This window comes from Dipodomys merriami, unplaced genomic scaffold, assembly GCF_024711535.1.
Source record: "Dipodomys merriami isolate MVZ:Mamm:240054 unplaced genomic scaffold, mDipMer1.0.p SCAF_5, whole genome shotgun sequence".
NCBI lineage: Eukaryota > Metazoa > Chordata > Mammalia > Rodentia > Heteromyidae > Dipodomys > Dipodomys merriami.
In genome coordinates this window covers 43,179,250-43,200,748 of record NW_027206068.1, presented here as the reverse complement: position 1 = coordinate 43,200,748, position 21,499 = coordinate 43,179,250, and the positions used below count along the sequence as shown (strand labels likewise).

At 38.9% G+C, this 21,499-nt stretch overlaps 1 protein-coding gene across 1 annotated transcript in view; it reads left to right on the top strand.

The window, feature by feature from the left end:
• Nucleotides 1-953: 953 nt before the first annotated feature.
• Pon2 (paraoxonase 2) overlaps nucleotides 954-21,499 on the top strand; it is a 35,433-nt gene continuing 14,887 nt past the window's right edge. Inside the window, exons 1-2 of the mRNA XM_069996535.1 lie at nucleotides 954-1,131; nucleotides 13,271-13,341. Coding sequence (XP_069852636.1) covers nucleotides 1,058-1,131; nucleotides 13,271-13,341 — 145 coding nt within the window. The 5' untranslated portion in view covers nucleotides 954-1,057. The remainder of the gene's footprint in view (nucleotides 1,132-13,270; nucleotides 13,342-21,499) is intronic.

Genomic DNA, 21,499 nt, shown 5'->3' with positions numbered 1-21,499 from the left:
CCTGGCCTTCTATTCTACAAATATTCAGCTGTCCATCTGCCATCTGGTATAATCAAGCATCCCTTAGGACTGAATCAAAGATAGAGAGAAGCAAAGTGGTCTTTTTTTTTTTTCTTCTTTGTGAGGGGTAGATGAGAAACTGCTTTCTGCTTCTATTTAATAGTTATTGATTAAAAACTGGTGTTTGGTCTGTCCCAGTAGAATATACTTGTGATCCTAGCACTTAGAAGGCTGAGTTAGGAAGGTCTTAATTTTCAGGCTAGTCTGGGCATTCATGTGCCATACATACACACATACATAGGAAGAAAAGAGAGAGAAAATATTGCCATTTGTTTAAAAATTGACTAGACTTGACTCCTGTGTATGAACAGGAGTGACAAACACTGGAAACATTGATGGTTAATTTCAGGTGAACTCATTGTAACTACAATCTTAATAAACTAACATTTCTTTTCATACTTTTGTCTTTAGTTCTTCATGTTATTACTATTTTTTAACAAAAAATAAAAAGAAAGGAAAAAGGAATTTATGTTTATTCCCGTCAGTTCCCTTTCAGAAAAAGAAAATGTGTAACTTTTTAGGTTTCTATTTTGTCTGAGGTTTTACATCCTGCTATGAAAAGTAGTGACTCCAAGCTGAAATATTTACGAGACCTGTTCTAGTCCCATTTTCCCCAGGACAAAAATAAAGAACCTTGGAAACATGTCTTGGAAGTTACTTGTGGACGTCTTTGAGGACTAGGAAAATGAGACAGGCCCGGGAGCTTTTCCAGAGTTTTGTGGAGTTTGGCTGGGAAAAGAAGAAACGCAGAGCTTCCTGCACAGGACCTAAACGGGAGCAGGGAGCGCGGGGTTCCCGCCCGGCCAGGGGAGGTGTAGCTCAGCGCGGGGGCAGGACTAGCACCAGGACCAGGGTGGAGCTTCAGGCCCGACCCCGCCCATCCGGAGGGCGGAGAGGGGCGCGCCACGGCCCGCGTGAAGGGTGGGGACAGACGGCCGGGCCCACGGCGCGGCCACACCGGACCGCAGCGGGAGTTTGGGGGCCCTGCACCCGAGCCATGGGGCGGCTGGTGACTATGAGCTTGCTAGGAATAGCGGTGGCGCTGCTGGGGGAGAGGCTGGTGGCGCTCAGGTAAGTGGGACTCCCAGCTCTCCCCGCCTTCCCCAGGGTCCCCAAGCTAGGGGTGCGGAAGTGGACACAGACCAGGCCAGTGGTGGGACTCTGGAGTGCTGGGGGACTGTGGGTGGGAGGAAGGATCTTCTGATTGCTCCCTGTGGCTGTCCAGCTTCTTAAGCTCACCCCTCTCCCACCGTGTAAACAACAAAAGTTTATGCGCCTTGGCTTTTTAAGAAGTTCTTTGGGTTAGGTTCACAAGGGAATGTTTTTGCTCAGACTTCAGGGCAAACCTGATGCGCTAACTTGGAAACAAAGCTAGTTACTCAGGCATTGAAACTTGAATTATAAAGATTCATTTCAGGTCACTGGTGCTGCCGCTGTGCTTTTCATACAAGTGCCCCCATTCTTCCAGTGCAAGGTCACAGAAACTCTGCTCACTCATCTTTGTCTTGGTGCTGGAGATCAAAGAAAGTGGTGAGAGCCAGCTTCTGTTCTTACATCACTTCCTCAAGATCTGTTCACTCGCGTCTTCCTGAAGCAAGCAGGAAGCCAAACACCAGCATTAGCACATCTCAGACTCTAGTTGGGATGAAACGTACCGGTTAGACTAGACGTGGTGGTTCCTCCATTCCCAGTTGAGATGGGATACAGGTTATGCAAAAGAGCCCCAGAAATAATGAGGACAGTGGGATGTGTGATGGGATCTCCTAGATTCCTCCTAGAACCTCCTGGTGGTCACTCTACTCCGGGAGAAGAGAGAAGAAAAATAAATATGCAAACAAGTATGTCCAAGACAGACATAATTGAAACCAATGGGCTTAGAAAGGAAAGATTACATGCTCCGAAGAAGTTCTGGGCAGGAAAGACATTTGACGTTGGCATTGATGCATGAGGATAACAAATAGGACGGTGAGGGAACCACCACCCCAAATGGAAAATGCAGCCTAAGTCAAGGGGCTGAATGGGAAAGGTGGTACAGGGGCAGAGGGATCAGTTTCCGGAGAACATGAAGTCAAGGGATGAAAACAGCAGGGTGAGAAATGGGCAGGTTTTGAGGTTTTTCCACACAAGTTGGAAACATGGGCCCCGTTTTGATTGGCTAAAGGGGAGTGCTGGTGTTTTTCATTTGCTGTTCAGGTACTGAACAGCATTATAGAAATGAACCTGTACCCTGGGGCCTCCTGGAAGACTGGGGTCAGAGTGCACCCACAGAGAATCTTAGTCAGTGATGGCCTTTAAAAAATATATATAACAGTTTTATTTTATTATTTTTAATAAGTTTTTTATTGTGAAAATACTGTACAGAGGGGTGACAATTACATGAGCAAGGTAATGAGTACATTTCTTATCAAGCATTGCTGCCGCCTCCTCTTGTTTTTCCCCTACCATCCTTCCCTCCCACCTCCACAGCTACACTCCCTCATCCCTTCCCTCCCACCTCTACAACTACACTCCCTCCCTCCCCCCCACCAAATTGTAAAGTTCGTTTTAAAACATAGTGTCATGTACATCTCATTGTTGCAATGAGTCAGCCTGTATCCCTATTTAAACATTGTGTTTTTTCCTTTCCCCTCCCCAAATTATACCAACATTAAATACAGTGAAAATGGGTTATACTGTGAGGTAGGGACATACAAAGCAACAACAAAAAATCACATGGTACCTTATAAATACGTTAGAAACAATAGAAAGAAAGAAAAAACCACTTGGGGTTCATTTTGCTTAACTTCATCTTATCTGGTCATATGTATATAGCTTTTGACCTTTTCTACTTGTCCCAGACATATACCAGTTATTGCAAATAAGGGAAACCATGGCACCTATGTTTCTTTGGGCCTGGCTAACTTCACTTAATATAATTTTTCCAGGTCTTTCCATTTCCTAACAAATGGGGCAATGGCATTCTTTCTGGAGGCATAGAATTCCATTGTATATATATATATACTACATTTTCTTGATCCATTCATCTAGAGTATCTGGGTTGGTTCTATATCTTAGCTATGGTAAATAATGCTGCAATAAACATAGTTGTGCTGGTAGCTTTAGTATGGTCTTGTTTGTGATCATTTGGGTAAATGCCCAAAAGTGGGATTGCTGGGTCTTAAAGGAGCTCTATGGAGAGTCTTTTGAGGAACCTCCATACTACTTTCCAAAGTAGTTGAACAAATTTACACTCCCACCAATAATGCAGTAGGGTTCCCTTCTGTCCACATCCCATCCAGCATCTGTTGTTAGTAGAGTTCTTGATTATAGCCATTCTAACTGGGGTGAGGTAGTATCTCAATGTTGTTTTGATTTGCATTTCTTTTATGGCTAGAGAGGTTGAGCATTTCTTCATGTGTCTATTGGCCATACTTATTTCTTTTTTTATTTAATCTTATTTTTTTAGAATCTCACTATGTAGCCTGCAACTCACCATATAGCCTTGTTTGTCCTGGAACTCATAATTCCCTTGCTTCAGCCTTCAGAGTGCTGGGATTACAGGCATGTACCACCATGCCCACTGGTATTATTTATTTTTATTTTTATTTTTTAAAAACTCTCCTTGTGTTTTGAGGGTAAGTCAGTGATAGAGTACTTGAAGTAGCATGCATGAGGCTCAGGCCGCCATCTTCAACCTGACAAAACAAAACAAAACAAAACAAAATCTCTCCTGATAATACTTTTTGTATAGTCAATTTGAAATATACTAGATAAAGAGGAGAAAGGAAAAAACTAAGTTGCTGCTATAGTTGGGAGAGAATGGGAACCCAAATTCTCTATCTTCAAGAATGATGGAGAAGTAAAAAATAATTGATGCCATAGATCACAGGAGCTAATGGACAATGTAAGGAGATTATATGTGTGCATTGGACTAGGTTAGAATTGAGAATAGTGCTTCTGGTAGGAAATAAACATAATAACTTTAATTGTCATGTTACACAAATACGCATCTTATTTCTGCAGAACATTCATGAATTGGATGATTTTTTTGTTAAGTTTTATTTTTGGTTGACATATAGTATACATACTTATGGGATAACAATGCTATGTTTCAAATTCATGTAGACATTTCCTAATGATAAAATCTGGTAGTTGAGCCACCCTAATGGCTCATACCTATAATCCTAGCTATTCATGAGACTGAGATCCAGAGGATCGAGGTTTGAAGCCAGTCCATGTAGAAAAGTCTGTAAGACTCTCCAAAATGAAAAAGCAAATCTGGACTGGAGGCATAGCTCAAATCAGCTGAGCAAGTAAACCAAACAAATATAAGTACAAACCCTAGTGCCAGAGAAAAAAGAAACTGGCAATTAGCATTGCTATCATCTTAAACATTTATTTTTGTGATGAGAACATTGAATATCCTTTCCCTTCTATTTTGAAATATATTTTATTTTTATTATAATCACCATACTATTCAACAGAACACTAGTTTATCCTTCAGTCTAATTGTCACACTATCCTTTAGTCAGTCTCTATTATCACCCTCTCCAGCCTATGCTAATACTACCATGTACTCCAAATTCTTGTAGGTCAAACTTTGAAGATTCCCCCTGTGAGTGACATCATGCAGTGTGTTTCTGAACTTGAATCATTTCACTTGACATTTCCATGTTCTTCCATGCACTGACCACTGACATGTTCATCCTTTTCCATTGTACATATATAGCACATTTTCTTTATAAATATAATATATACTGTATAAACATAATGCATATAACGTATAATATAAAACATTTATAGTATTTTTATGCTATATATAAATATATTATATATATATATATATAAAATACATTTTCCTTTTCTATTAATCCACTAATGGTTGTTTCTACTTCTTGGCTATTGGAGATACCACAATAAACAGCATTGCAGTGATGATGTCTCTTCAGCACATTGAGTTTATTTCCTTTGTATATATTCAAGTAATGGGATTGTTGGTACAGATTAAGTAGTTCTATTTTATTTATTTTTATTTATTTATTTATTTTTAGTGCCAGTCCTAGGGCTTGAACTCAGAGACTGGGCACTGTCCCTGGGCTTTTTTTTTTTTTTTTTTTTTTTTTTTTTGCTCAAGATTAGTGATCTACCACTTTGTAGTCACAGCTACGTCATTGTCTTTCTGGTGGTTGGTTTTAGATAAGAGTTTCATGGATTTTCCTTCCCTGAGACTGTCTTTGAAAGACAATCCTCAGGTCTCAGCCTCCTGAGCAGCTAGCATTACGGGAGTGAGCCACTGGCATCTGGCTTTCTACTTTAATGTTTGAAGAAATCTTCATACTGTTTTCACTATGGCTGCAGGAATTAACACATTCCTATCAACAATAAATAAAGATTCCCTTTCCAGATTGGATGTGTAGCTCAGGGGTACAGTTCTTGTCCAACAAATGAGGCTGTGGATTCAATCCTGAGTACAAAAAAAAATGTTTCCTTGCCTCCATAAACTCACCCATGCGTTTTAGCTTTTGCCTTTTTCATATGTGCTCTTCTACTAGTGTGAGGTGGTATCTCTTTGAAGGCTTGATTTACATTTTCCTACTGATTTGTGATTTTTTTCATTCATATGTTGGCCATTTGTATTTATTATTTTTTTATTGTTAGCATACATTGGTTTTACAGATGGTGGGGGATTTCATTGTGACATTTCCAGCGATGTTTTCTTTTTTTTTTGGGGGGGGGGTCCAGTCGTGGGGCCTGAACTCTGGGCCTGGGCACTGTCCCTCAGCTCTTCAGCTCAAGGCTAGCGCTCTACCACTTGAGCCACAGCGCCATTTCCGGCTTTTTTCTTTTTGCTTATGTGGTGCTGCGGAATCGAACCCAGGGCCTCATGCATGCAAGGCAAGCACTCTACCACTGAGCCACTTTCCCAGTCCCTCCAGCTATGTTTTCAATATATGCTTCTATTCCAATCAATGTCACCCCCTTATCACTCTCCTTCCCTGGAACAAGTCTAGGAGCTATCATTCTGTTTTCATGTACACACTTAACTTTGACCATATTTATCCTTTTATTGTCCTCTTTGTTAGCTCAAACCTCTTCCATCAGCCCTCTAACAGACAGAACCTGTTTCTCTTTCCCCATTACCCTCCAGCTACCTATTGATCTACAGCTTTTACTGAGGTGTTTTTGTTTTGTGCTGGTGCTGACACTTGAGCTTTCATGCCCAACGCTAACTCTATACCACCTAAGCCACAGCTGCACTTCTGGCTTAAAAGTGTGTGTGTGTGTGTGTGTGTGTGTGTGTGTGTGTGTGTGTGTGTGTGTGTGTGTGTGTGTGTGTGTGTGTGTGTGTGTGTGTGTGTGTGTGTGTGTGTGTGTGTGTGTGTGTGTGTGTGTGTGTGTGTTACTTGGAGATAGGAAGGAGTCTCACAGACTTTTCTCCAGACTGGGTTTGAACAATGAACCTCAGATCTCGACCTACTTGAATAGCTAGCATTACATAGGTGAGTCACCATCTGTTCTCGTGTGTGTGTGTGTGTGTGTGTGTGTGTGTGTGTGTGTGTGTGTGTGTGTGTGTGTGTGTGTGTGTGTGTGTGCTGTGCTGTGCTAGTACGGGGTGTGAACTCAGAACCTCTTATTCTTGCTTCTTTTTGCTCAAGGCTGTCACACCATTACTTGTGTCTTTTTTTTTTTCCTGGATAATTGGAACTAAGTGTCTCCAAACCTTTTCTGCCCAAGGCTGGCTTTGAACTTTGATCCTCAACCTCAGTCTCCTGAGTAGCTAGGATTACAGGTATGAGCCAGCAGCACCTGGCTGGAAATTGTTGTTTTAATTCATATTTTAATTTTAATTCAGATTTAGTTGGCTGGTACCCTGCTTTGGATCATGAAGAATGTCTATTGTCTGAAGAGTGTGGAGATCCTCAAATAGAGGATTCCTCCCTTCAGACCCTGAGAGTATTTCAAAAGCAGCATGCTCCCTGCTCCCCAGAGGAAGGCCAAAGGACAGAGGCTTCTCGTTGATCGTTTTGCTCTAATCTGGTGTCTACTATCTAATTCTTCAATTACTAGAGAAGGGACTGTGGCAGTGAAGTTTTTTTGTATTCCCAAGAGGCCTACTTAAACTTCAACTTGAATTTTGGATACACAATGGGTAATTTTCAGCCTAAGTGTGTCCCAGATAAATAAAAGCAACTGGAGTTGTCTTCTTTCCTTCTGAACTATAACCAGTTCAGGTTTTTAGTGGAGGATGTGTTCAAAACCCACCTTCTTCTCCTCTCCCAACTTGGGCAATAAAGGTGAAACCAGAAGGAAGCCAGTATTCTTAGACTAGCTGTTTCCTGTAACAAGATCCCCAGCTTTGGATGAATCATGAGATATGAGTGCATTTGAGACCTAAGAGTGACAGAAACTCCAATAAGTATCTGAACATTTTGTATGATGCCTAATACTTTTTATGACAGCTCCAAGAGACCTGACAGTCTCTTTTGGAACACTTACAAAGGGGAAGCCTTTTTCTTTTGTTTCCTTTAACCATCCATCCTTCTTATCATATATTGTGCGTTGGTCACTAATTCACTCAATGGTGTAAAGTTCTTCTTTATATTAGACCAAAATGTTTATTTACTGATATTTTTAAAAATGCCTTTGTACTTTATGACTTCATTCATTTTTCTGTTTACATATAAATACTGAGGTTTGGAGAATTTGATTCAATGTACTCCAAGCCAGGTCTTCTGACTCCACATGCAATTTGTCCCATCTCCATCCAGTCCCCAAGCTTTTCTGCCATTGAGCAAACCTGCAAACTTTCCCTAGGTTTAGAGTCTTTAGCACAAAGCGTCACAGGGGCCCAAGGGCTGAATTCCAAAGGGTTTTAAAGTCTTTATAAAAGATAAAGCCCTGTTTGTACGTGCCTTGCACAAAGTTAAAACCCTGTCCATGTTTGTAAGTGTCAAAGGTGGTGAGATATGGCCCAAAACAAGGGCTGATAGTCACCCTGTTCCTACTTTATTGGTAATGTATTGGCAGTGTTGCATAGCATGATTATCTGATACCCCTAGGAAGCAAACTGATAACTACCAGCCCCTAGTCTGGTTTCACTCTGGGATGACTAATGCTGTTTCTGGAATGAAAGAAATAGGCAATTGATTTCATGGTAATGACTGTTGGTTACGAGCACACACTTTCTGGCTGGATAGCTTAAATTCCTTCTTTTTTTGTCTGTTGTCTGTTGTGGGGCTTGAACTCAGGGTCTGGGCACTGTCCATGAGCTTTTTCACTCAAGGCTCTATCACTTTGTGCCACAATACCATTTCCAGTTTTCTGGTGGTTAATTGGAGATAAGCATCTCACAGACGTTCCTGCCTGGGCTGGATTTGAACCTTGCTCCTTAGATCTCAGACTTCTAAGTAGCTAGGAGTACAGGCGTGAGCCACCAATATCCAGCTTCAAGCAAGGTTTCTTAATTGTGCCATAGATGCCTTAGCAGTCTGGTGTAGTAGTCTTGCTTCTTTTGCAGGCTCTTTACTATTCTTTTTCTCCTTTTAATGTGCTAGGGAATGAACCCAGGACCTCATTCATGCTAGGTAAAAAACTTTACTACTGAGCTAAATATAGGTTACAAAAGAAACCAATTATACCTAAATACCATTAGCAAACTATTTAAACATATAATTTATGATGTAAAAATACAAGCTTCATTTTTAGAGCCTTAAATAGATCTAGAGGTACACACATGTCTTACGGTAGACATTTTGAAGTACTAAAGAGTTTAAATGACATCCACAACAACTGAAATGTAATGTTTGAATATCTAATTTAATTAGTGACAGAGTTGCAGATATGTTAATACTATTCACTTTTCTTGTCCACATACATCATCAAGGAAACAATTTCAGTTACAAGGTTAACTGAAGATTGACTTTTCTCCATCATAGATCCTTGAATTTTACCCATGGATTCCATAAAGGTCACTGTACTCTTGTTTAAGAGCCTGCATGCACTTTCCTGGTAGAATCATCTGGGAACTGATTGCTGGCTCCATTTAAGGAAGCCAGGGACACTCAGACCTTATATCCTGCAAAGGACATAAAGTGTTAGGGACAAACAGACTGTAACAAAAGGGAAAAGATTTTCTTTCTCTTTTAACATCACATATTTATGTGTATACCATTTACCTTAATATTTTTTTGCAGGAATATAAGCTTTTGATCTGCTATTCCAAAGAGTTGCCTACAGTTTTCTTCATTTCCCAAACTTCTTAAGTCTGATGTTAGGAATGCTTTCATCTGCAAGTAATGCATATCAAATTAATGGTAGTTTATACAAATAGTGGTTCATTCTTCATACATGATTTTAAAAAAATCTGTAGATGAGCCGGTCTAGAGTTCATTTGGAGTCAGTGATCAAGACAAAGAAGTTCAAGGTCATGCTTTGACATTGCAGTTTTAACTTTACAGTCTTATTCTTATTAAGCATTCAGAATAGATGTTTTCATCTCTAGCTTTGAATGGTGTTCATATTATGAGGGGGGAAAAAGGATGATGGTCTCAACCCAGCTCTCTTCTTATGTCTGATCTTTCTATTGAGTAGAAGTATCTTTCTTATAAATACACCTAAATAAAAGAGAGGCCAGGAAGGCACATGGTTAGCTTGTCTTCTGAAATGGAAAGAGTAAAGGACAAGGGAGGTTAGGTTTAGTTTGGTTCACTTACAGGGCCTACCACCCTAGAATCTAGAATTCTACTAGCAAGAATGGAACTGATAGTTCTGCCAGAGAAAAGTCTAGCATGTTTTTTTTAAAAAATATTTTTTATTGAGATTAAGTGATTACATAAATTTCATAAATTTTACAGTATTGTGAGATAGTGATACTTAGTTAAAATCACAAACATTTTAACCTTCACAAGACAAATTATCGTGGTCTATAATGTTTGCGGATTCTATGAGCTATGACAATACATCTTTTCTTCCACATCAGATGATATGTACATTTCTTTCCTTTTGCTTAGTGTAAGCTGTTCCTTCTTTCCCTCTCATTCCCTCCCTACTATCACTGCCCTTGAGTTGCTTAGTTCGTTTTCATCAATATCCAGTGCAGCTGAGGGACCCCTTTGTTGTGTATTTTCCCCTGTTTCCCTCTGATTCTGTGCCCTCCTCCTAGCTTCCATATATATATATATATGCATATATATGTATGTATACACACACACATACACAAATACCATATATGTGGTCAAGAACGTGGAGTCATTTAGAAATGATACGACAAATTGAGTGGAGATCCTTTGTTTCTTGAGTCCTGTTTACTTTGTCATATCTCCTTTCTAGCAAGTTTTTATAAATAGAATTTGGAAGTCTTGATGGGCTGCAAAGATTGAAACAGAAAGAAAGCCACAGGAAAAATTAGATTAACTCCTATTCATATACATTCTTTGATTTTAGTAGCACAGAGTCTGCATATCTAAAGATGATCCTGTATAATCAAATATTGATATTATCCTTTTGAACAAAGTATATAAATCAACCATGTATACAAACATATGCAGACTGGATAAACAAACACCCTACATTAAGCTGTTTAATTACACCTTAAAATTGTTATTTTGAGGAGATTGTATTTAATCATTTAGCTTATCTATTTGATCATATAGTTTACTTTTGAAAATCATTTCTATTTTTGTAAAGTACAATAGGCATAACAAGTAAGTTTATAAAATTGACACACAAGCATGATACCAAATGTATAAATCATATCTGTGAACCACGTACGTGCACCTATATTTGTTCAGGACCTTTGCAACACTAGTAGAAACTTGAAAGTTTTCTAGATTTAGCCTTTATATTTCTATAAAGAAGAGTGTGAGTCACTGAGCAGCTAAAGGTCATGGCAGATGTTACTGCTAAGGCAAGAATACAGATCTCTTCATTCCTGAGAAAATTTGGAGTCCTTAGAGCAGAGCTGCCTTTTAGTGTGGCTGGCACCAGCATTTTATTACTGAACTGATCCTTGGAGAAAGTTGTCTTGGACTCTCTGAGTTGATTCCATTATCTTTAAGATAGAGTGAATAGTACCTATTCTTAGACTGGAGTGAAGAATTGGATAAATTCATTGAGATAAACCATTTAGAGTGGTGGTAAGCTAGCTGTTTTCACTGATTTCCTTTGACCACCCATGATTATCATCAACATCTTCATCATTACTACTAATGTTACTGCTGTTACTACTACATACCATACACACACATACATACCACTACATACCACACACACACACACACACACACACACACACACACACACAATGTGTGTGTATCATATAGAGAGATATCAATTTCTTGATAGATATTTATCCATATATACATATATATTAGTGCTATATATGAAATTTATTGTATTTTTATTGTTTTATTTTCTAATATTGATGTAATACATTTTATTTTTATTGCATTTACACATTTATATTTTGTCAATTTGTTTTATTGCTATACTTCAAGCAATGTAATAATATTTGGGTATATGATTCCAAAGATGTACTGATTAACATCTATTTAGAAAACATGATGCAAATATTCAAAATGTATATAGTGCTAAAACCTCTTGGTAGTTCTGCACTATCTAGGCAAAGCCTGTCTGCCTACCTGCCTTTTTTCTTTCCTTTCTTCCCTCCCTCTCTCCCTCCCTCCCTCCCTCCCTTACTCCCTCCCTCTTTCTTTCCTTCCTTCCTTCCTTCCTTCCTTCCTTCCTTCCTTCCTTCCTTCCTTCCTTCCTTCCTTTCCTATTAATTTAGTGGCCTTCTCCATATCCAGTGTCTGGAAGTCAGTGGCTATCAGGCATTTGGAAAGGGATACATAGCCAATTAATATTTGGTCTATTAAATGTATGGTATGTGGAAACTACTTTGGAAAATGTAAAACTCCCTGTAACACCATTGTTATTTTTATGGTGCTAGAGAAAACAGAGAAGGTAAGAACATGAAAGGAGAGAAAACCTGTAGCATGTGGCCTTTCGAATAGAATTATCCACATGTTTTCAGTTTAAAATAAATAAATAAATTTTTTTTCAAAAAAGAATTATCCACATGGGCTGAACCAGGCTGCCTTCCTGCTCTTTAGCATGGAAAGGAAGCGGAAAGTATCCAATCAGAGCTCAGTATTCTTTTGCTATTTCTACTGTTTTTCTTTTTGTAAAATGAATAATTTTGCTAAAATAGTTGCTGTTCTCCAATCTTTCAAACTCAGTAAATACTGTCACAGGCATTGGGATTTCTGATATTGCTAAATAACTATGGTATCTGCTATGGGCCAAGCCCTGAGAAATGCCATTTTCTTTTGGCCTTGCTTCAGTGATGGTATAAGAATCATCATCCTTTTCATTGTTTGGCTCTTAAGCAGGAAGACAGAACTTTTGGCTTCCCCAATCTGAGTGTAAGAAATATGACATGGTACTCTGATTACACATGCGCGCGCACACACACATTTTTAAAATTTTTGTCAGTCATGGGGCTAGAACTTGGGGGCCTGGGCACTGTCCCTGAGCTCTCTTGCTCAAGGCTAGTGGCTCTACCACTGTGAGCCACAGTGCCACTTCCAGTTTTCTGGTAGTTAATTGGAGATAAGAGTCTTACTGAGTTTCCTGCCCATGATAGTTCTGTACTGTAATCCTCAGATCTCAGCTTCCTGAGTAGCTAGGATTACATGTGTGAGCCACCAGTGCCAGTATTCTGATTATAATTGCATAGGATCTTGGATGCAAGTTTAATTGGTTGAGTTCTTCTCTTTCTCTCTAATTCCTATCCACATATAGAACTCAGAACTCTGTATTTTAGTTTTAACTTCATTTCTAGTGCTCTTTTATGTTCCTGTACTTGCTTTCCTACTTTCTGTTTCATCTACTGTATATTAATGCTGCTTTATGATTTACTGCCATATGCTTATTTAAACTTTTTCTTTCTTTTTTTTTTTGGGGGGGGGTCCAGTCGTGGGACCTGAACTCTGGGCCTGGGCGCTGTCCCTCAGCTCTTCAGCTCAAGGCTAGCGCTCTACCACTTGAGCCACAGTGCCACTTCCGGCTTTTTTCTTTTTGCTTATGTGGTGCTGGGAAATCGAACCCAGGGTCTCAGGCATGCAAGGCAAGTGCTCTACCACTGAGCCACCTTCCCAGCCCTATTTAAACTTTTTCTAAATTAAAGCAAGGAATATATAAACAAATAGTGTTTTTGTTTTCTTAACAGAAATCGACTTAAAGCCTCCAGAGAAGTGGAATCCATAGACCTTCCAAACTGCCACCTGATTAAAGGAATTGGTATGAGTAAAAAAATGAATTACATCATTTGTCCACCAACATTACAACATCCACTAACAATATTTTTGCATGTAGTTACTGTTTTCCAGCAAATAAGTCTCATTAGAGCAACAGAAACCTCTTTGATCCATCACCTCCCCCCTCCATTTTTTGCCATGCCTGGAGCTTGAATTTTGTGCTACAGCTCCACTTCAGCTTTTTTGGGGTGACTAATTGGAGATAAGAGTCTCACAGACTTTTCTCACCAGGCTGGCTTTAAATCACAATCCTCTGATCTCAGCCTCCGGAGTCACTAGGATTACAAGCATGTGCCACTGGCACTTGGCACCATCCCTCCCCTTTGAATTTATGCATTTCTGTATTTCTTCTTTCTTACATTCCCTGTCATTGAATACTTGCACACATTTGTTTACTGTTTGGATTTATTCTTAAGTGACTTCTCTGAGTTATGCCCATAAAGTCTGTGTTCTTTGGGGATGTCCTCTGACATCGTGCTCTGTTATCCTAGTGGTTAGCTAGTGTTGGGACCTCAGGAGGATGGTAAGCCAGGCCTTAGCAGCGCAAGTCTATAATCCTAGCTACTCAGGAGGCTATGAACTGAGAATCACAGTTCAAAGCCAGCTTGGGCAGGAAGGTCATTGAGACTCTTATGTCCAGTTAACTTCCCCAAAAAGCTGGAAGCAGAGCTTTAGCTGAAGTGATAGAATACAGGCCTTGAGCAAAAAAAAAAATAAATAAATCTCAGCATTCAGGGTCTTAGTTCTAGCCCCAGAACTGAAATAATAAAAGGAAGATACGGTCCGTGTAGACAGGAACAGTATTTACTTTGCTCACTACCCTGAGATCAGTATCTGACTTATCCCTAATATACATTTGTCACTTCCTAATGTATACTGAAGGTTGTGACTGCAGAAGAGAGACTAACTAGTGGTATGTCACTGGTCCTTTGACTCTACAGGATTCACTGTAGCAGTACCTGAGTCTCAGAGGGGCTCCTAAGAACAGCTCTGGTTCTGCTACAGATTATGGCTGTCCAGTTTAATCTCCTGGTACAGGGTCTCTCTACCTTCCCTGCAATTTTTCCCCCCAGGGTAAACTTCATATCTTGCTTCTTCTTTTTTTTCACTTTTTGCTGTCTTCCAAAGTCCTGGGAACATAATAGATTCCCAGTAACTATTGTTAAGTTATTAATGATCAATAAAAAAAGTCTTTCTTAGCAATCATTTATACTATGATAAGAACTGAAAAAGTCAAGGACCTAGTTTCTTGTTCTACTTCTACCACATATTTATGGTATGATCTTTGTCAAAGCTTGGCCTTCATAGTTTTCACTATAATGATCAGTTTGTGAATAGGCTGATGTCAAGAATCTTGGATCATTTATAATAGTTAGAAAACCACAGTGAGGGAATAACTAGACTCACATGGGCCATTTCCTATGTTTAAAAGAACCACATCTAGAAGTGAGAGATGGTGTTCTTGTTTTGTTGTTCACCTATTAAAATCTATATTAGATAGAATCATTTTATTCTTCCTAATGGATGACACTGTTAAACAAAATTTGTGTATGTTTTCATAGCTTTCCTGTCTATTTAGGAATTTTTCACACACAAATTTAAATTGGATCAAATTATACATACTATCTCAGAGCCAGTTCTTCATACGTTTATACATTATATACTGTGCTTTGGAAACATGTCAGCGGAGTTTCCTCTCTCTCTCTCTCTCTCTCTCTCTCTCTCTCTCTCTCTCTCTTCACTTTATCTTTTTAAATCAACTGCAGTCTTTTCTTTCTGTCTTTTTTATTGTAAAGGTGATATACAAAGGGGTTACAATTACACAAGTATGGTAATGAGTACATTTCTTTTTGAACAGTGTCACCCCCTCCCTCATTGTCTCTGAGTTTTTCCCTCCCAATTCCCCATCCCCATATATTAATTTCCAACATAGTGTCTAGTGAGTATCACTGCTGAATTAGTTCACCTCTTGTCTCACCATTTCTGTGCTTCCCTTCCCTTCCCCAAATCAGATAAACTTAGATAAAAGACAAAGGGTTTTCTTTCTCTTTTAAAATTATTCATTTATTTTCTTTTTTCTTTTTTTTTTTTTTTTTTTGGTCTTGGGGCTTGAACTCAGGACCTGAGTACTGTCCCTGAGCTAGCTTAAGGCTAGCTCTCTACCACTTTGAGCCATGGCTTCATTTCCAGCTATTTGGTAGTTAATTGGAGATAATAGCCTCACGAACTTTCCTGCCCTGACTGGCTTTGAACCAGCATCCTCAGATCTCAGTCTTTTGAGTAGCTAGAATTACAGGTGTGAGCTACCAGCACCCAACCTCTTGCACAGTGTTTTTCTATGCAAAGCTCATAGAAAAATTATATATTCAAACTGTATAGAAAGATCTAAAATTGGAAATAAAAATGTCTTTACAAACTCTGTTCCCTCTCAGAAACAACCCCAGAGATAAAATTTATATCCTGTCCTCCTGGTATTTTCAGTGCATATGCAAACAAATATACCCACACAAATATGTGCCTTTGTTTTCACAAATGGTACATTTGAGCTGCAATCTGCTTTCTTCCCTTCCCTTCCAACCCAGATTGAGCACCTGTATACTTGAGCACATATAGACTTACTCCGGGCTCTATATAAATAGTCTAACCAATTCCCTTTTTTTTTTTTTTTTTTTTTTTGTCGGTCATGGGGCTTGAACTCTGGGCTGGGCCTGGGTGCTGTCCCTCAGCTCAACTCAAGGCTAGTGCTCTACCACTTGAGCCACGGTGCCACTTCTGGTTTTCCAGTAGTTTGTTGGAGATAAGAGTCTCATGGCCTTTCCTGTCCGGGCTGGCTTTGAACTGCAATCCTCAGATCTCAGCCTCCTGAATAGCTAGGATTACAGGTGTGAGGCACTGATGCCCAGCCCCAATTCCCTTCTTAAGTCACATTTGGTTGCAGGGCTTTTTGTTTCTTCTGAGTCAAAAATTATTTGTGATAAATTACATATTTTAACAATTTTATGTATATTTTCACTATTGATCAATGATTACCTTTACCCATCTCTAGAACATTTTTCCATCTTGCAAAATTGCGTCTTTATTTTTTAATATATATTTTTATTGTAAAGATACTGTACAGAGGGGTTACAGTTATATGAGCAAGGTAATCAGTCCATTTCCTATGGAGCATTGTTACTCCTTGCTTCGTTTTTCCCCTACCATCCCTTCCTATTAAATAATAGCTACCCATTGTTCCCTCCTGGCTAACAGCAACCACCATTCTCTCTTTATGAATTACATTGCTCTAGAGATCCTCGTTAAGTAGAATCACATAGTGTTTGATTTTTGTGGACTGATTTATTTCACCATGAACGATTTCTTGAAAGTTCACCTGCTAGAGCATGTTTCAGAATTTCCTTCCTTTATTCGGCTGAATACTAATCTGCGTATATACCTATACACATTGTATAAAAGACACTATGTTTTATTTATCAATTTGGGTTACTGTTGTTATCTTCTACATTCATATTGTCCTTCCTCGATTGAAGAGCATTTCCAAGAGACATCTCATTTCAGTCCTATTTAATTGCCAGAGCGTATCTGCAGACTATCTCAGAAGTCATAAGATGGCCAGACTATTTTCTTTTATTTAGATCACTGATATTTTTTAAATGAAGAAATAGCCAATGTAGATTAAGTACATCCTCAGAAGTCAAGGGATTCCAGTCTCTTGTGATTTCTGTCAGATTTCCCAGACCTTCTCCAAATAAATTGCAATGGAAATAAAGAGTAAACCCCTTTATACATGCTACCTCAAAAGAGTCTGGCCCTGGTTTCCTATTGCACTGTTTCTAAACCAATGAATGACATTATAGAACTGCCTCAGTCCAAAAAATTATGCCACAAACCTAAATATTTACATTAACCACATGAATGCTTTTAACAGAAGAAGGAAAGCAAGCTAATTGTGCACCAAACGTTCATTAATTTATAATGTACTATGAACAGCATGGTCAATAGTAACGGAATAAAAACTTACCATGATGTTGCTAACTTCTCCCAGTCAGTGGATGTGAGGAGCACTGGATAAAACTTTGCTTGGTGACTATATCAAACATGTAGATCTTAGATACTTTTACTTTCTTTTTGTTAGCACTCATTGGGAGGGAAGGTTCCTTGTGACATTTTCACATGTGTACAAATGTATTCCAATCAACTGACACCCTGGTTTGTCATTATTTTTTTAAATCTTTAGTTCTTGAAAGATATATGTTTGTACCTATTTATAGGGTTTAATTAGATGATTTAATATATGGATACAATTGTAATGGCTAGAATAGGTAGTTAGCATTTCTATCTCCTCAAAATTTCTGTTGGTTAGGAACCTTCAAACTTTCCCCTTCTAGTTATCTTAGTTATTATAAACTACAGTAACTCAGTGACATATATTAATGCTATAGAACATCAGAATTACTTCTCCCTTGATTGTATTTTTGTATCTATTATCTATATTTGCCATACCCATTCTCCTGTCCTTCCTGTCTTCTTGTGCTGTGTTCTGCTCTCTACTTCCATATCTTCAAGTCTTTTAGCTTCTACAAGTGAGTTAAGGACATGATCATTGTCTTTCTATTTCTGGTTAACCTAATTAAATATAGAATCTTCCAGTTCCATTATGTTGCTGCCCATGAGAAGATTTCATGAGCCTTGAACTTGTGATCCTCCTGACATAGCCTCCTGTGTACTAGATTTCAGACATCCAGCATCACAACCAGTTCAAGATTTTATCCTTTTTAAGGAGTGAATGATATTTCAATATAACTACAAATGTGTCTTACAAATGTAGAATGCCACATTAAAATAAATCCATTCATCTATTAATGGACATCTTGGTGACTCTGCATCTTTGCCATTGTGTTGCAATGAACCTGGTCATGCCAGTATCTCCTTTATGTAGTAATTTCATTTATCCAGTAAAGTGGTTTACTAGAACATATATAGTTTTATTTTTACTTTTTTCTGAACATTGTCCATGTTATTGTCCATAAGGACTGGACTAATTTAGTATGAAATAATTTCCTTTTCTCTACTTCATAGCCAGCATTTGTTATTTTTTATCCTTTTTAAGCATAGCCATTCTGACTGGGATGAAATGATGTCTCACTGTAGCTTTGACTTACATTTCCCTGATTGAGAACTTTTTAATATCTTGTTGGCTATTTGTATGTCTACTTCTGATACTATAAACACAACCTTTATCAAAACTGACCATGTTTCCATTTTTAAATTTCATTCTGATTATTATGTTAAGTTTTTTAAAGATCCTTTCATGCTCTGGGTATTAACATCTTGTCAGATGAAACTTAGAGATTTTTTTTCTCATTCTGCAGGCTTTTCTCTTAACTCTGCTGATTGATTCTTTTCCTTTGATATAACCCTATTGTTGCAAATTTTTGCAACTCTAGACAAACCTGTGACCATCTTTGCTTCTGTATTTGTATACCTATAACTAAGTCCTTAACAGTGAGATTGTTGCATTTGGAGTATATGTTTAAAGTTTTGATAGTCATCATGAAATTACAACCAGAATGCGCTCAGTACAACCTGAAGTTGTCAGAGCAACCTTCCTGCTTTAGTTTCTCTAGAGATCCGAAGTTGCCCTCTCATTCTTTGTACATCTCTTTTCTAGTCATACCTCCTCCAGTTAAACTGGCTGACTCGCCTAGGGCTTGTCTTTCTCACAGCTGCCCAAACAGCAGGAAGATACAAACTCAGTATTAAATGCCAGGTTGGCTAGATGGGTGCAGGACAAAACACACAGTTCTAGAACTAAGGTGGTTTTGGAGACTTGAGTAATCCAGCGACTTCATTCCATCTGCTGGCAGCAACCAAGAAGAACCAGCATCTCAGAAATGGTTTTCCAGTAGCCAGGATTGACATCTGTGAGGGATGTTATACAAGAGTGGGAGGTTGGGTCATTGATCTCTTAAGTGACTTTTGTGACTGAGTTAATAATTGTCACATCATTGAACAGCCCTTGCCCCGCGAAGCTCACCTTCTGTGAATTCAAGTCTCAGAGTAGACAACAGGGCATCACCAGACATATTACAGGACAAACTGCCAAGTATATCCCTGTTATAGCTTGCTGAGACAGAGTGTGCCTCAGAGCAAAACAAGCCTAGCAGCATTTGTATTCTGAACAGGCATCTGTCTGTGTTTGTGACCTTTATGTTGTGATGTGTGTGAGCTGCTGTCTGGAATTGGAAAGAAGGAGGAAATCTGTCACCTCTGGCCCCTCTCGTGGAAATGGTTAATGCCTCTGAGGCGTTTCAAAGGCAACAGAGCAGAGAAGATGAGTGATTAGAGGCACATTTGAGGAACATTTTTAGATTTAATTAGAATTGTGCTTTTTTTCCCTTTTGCCCCATGGTTAGTCCACACCTGATAAGCATTTGCTTTTTTTTTTTTATTGTAAAAATACTCTACAGAGGGGTTACAATTACATGGGCAAGATAATGAGTACATTTCTTATCAAGAATTGTAGCCTCCTCCTTTGTTTCCCCTTCCCATCCCTTCCCATCCTCCCCTCCCCCACCTCCCCACCCTATCCTCCTCTCCCCCTTACCCCCACCAAAGTTGTAGTTCGTTTTCAACATAACGACTTGTACATCTCATTGTTGCAATGCAGAACGTTCAATAGTAACTTGTGGTTATAGACTTTTCTTCAAGAACACTTGTTTATCTAGTGGTCTTTGGTAACAAGGAATAAGGTTGATGGACATACATTCCTAATTAGTCAAAGGTTAAGTTGGTATGGTGGACAGCAAGGGTAGAAAGGACCTTATATTTATTTCAGTAGTATCCATGTACTTGAGAATAATCTTACTAAGAAATGAGTCCTTTCTCCTTGCTTTCTGCACACACACACACACACACACACACACACACACACACACACACACACACACACACACACACACACACACACACACACACACACACACACACACACACACACACACACACACACACACACATCTTACATTAACTTTATATAAACATTGATCCTGAGGATTGGTACAGACTTTTCCAAGTACTTTACCACTTGAGCTATGCCCCTAGCCCCTTTAACTTTAGATTATTTTTCAATAAGATCTTATGGTTTAACCTGGGACCTGTCGTCTTCCATCCTCCTATCTCTACTTCCTGAAAAGCTATGGCTATTATCATATACCACCATACCCAGTCTTTAGCTTCCCCCACCCACTACCACCCCCAGTCCCTTACCTCCCCCCACCACCTTGTGCTTAACCTCAGGGCCAGGGTACTGTCCCTAAGCCTCTTTGTGCTCAAGGTTAGAGCTCTATCACTTGAGCTGCAACACCACTTTAGGCTGTTTCTGAGTACTTTATTGGAGATAGGCTGGCTTCAAACCTCAATCTTCAGATCTCAGCCTCCTGAATAGCTATGACTACAGATGTGAACCACTGGTTCCTGGCCCAGTCTTTAGCTTTTTAACAAAATAATTTTAAATTGATACTAAAGAATTGATTTAGAGAGGGGTTACAGTTACATAAGTCAGGTAAGAGTACATTTCTTTTTGGACAGTGTCATCCCTTCCCTCCCTCTTTCCCAGTTTTTCCTTCCTGTCCTTATCCACAAGTTGTATAGTTCATTTTCAACATAGTGTCTAGTGCATTTTTTCACTCTTTGTTCCTCCATTTCTGTGCCTCCCCTTACCCTACTAAAGATAGATAAATGAACAAACAAGACAAAAAGAAAATGAAAGCTACTCAGGACGCTGAGATCTGAGGATAGAGGTTCAAAGCCAGCCCCAGCAAGAAAGTCCATGAGACTCTTATATCCAATTAATGACTAGAAAACCAGAAGTGGCGCTGTGGCTCAAGTGGTAGAGTGCTCATCTTGAGCTGAAGAGCTGAGGGACAGCGCCCACGCCCAGAGTTCAAGCCCCATGACCAACAAAAACAAAAATAAGATTTTTGTTCTTGATTATTAAAATAATATTACTTGTAGGAAATATTTTTGTTTTCTTATTTTAATTAATTGATTTTTTTGACTGAGGTTTGATCAGGACTTTTCACATTCTGAGTGTGTACTACACCCAAGCCTATAGAAATCTTTAACAACAACAAAAAAAGATT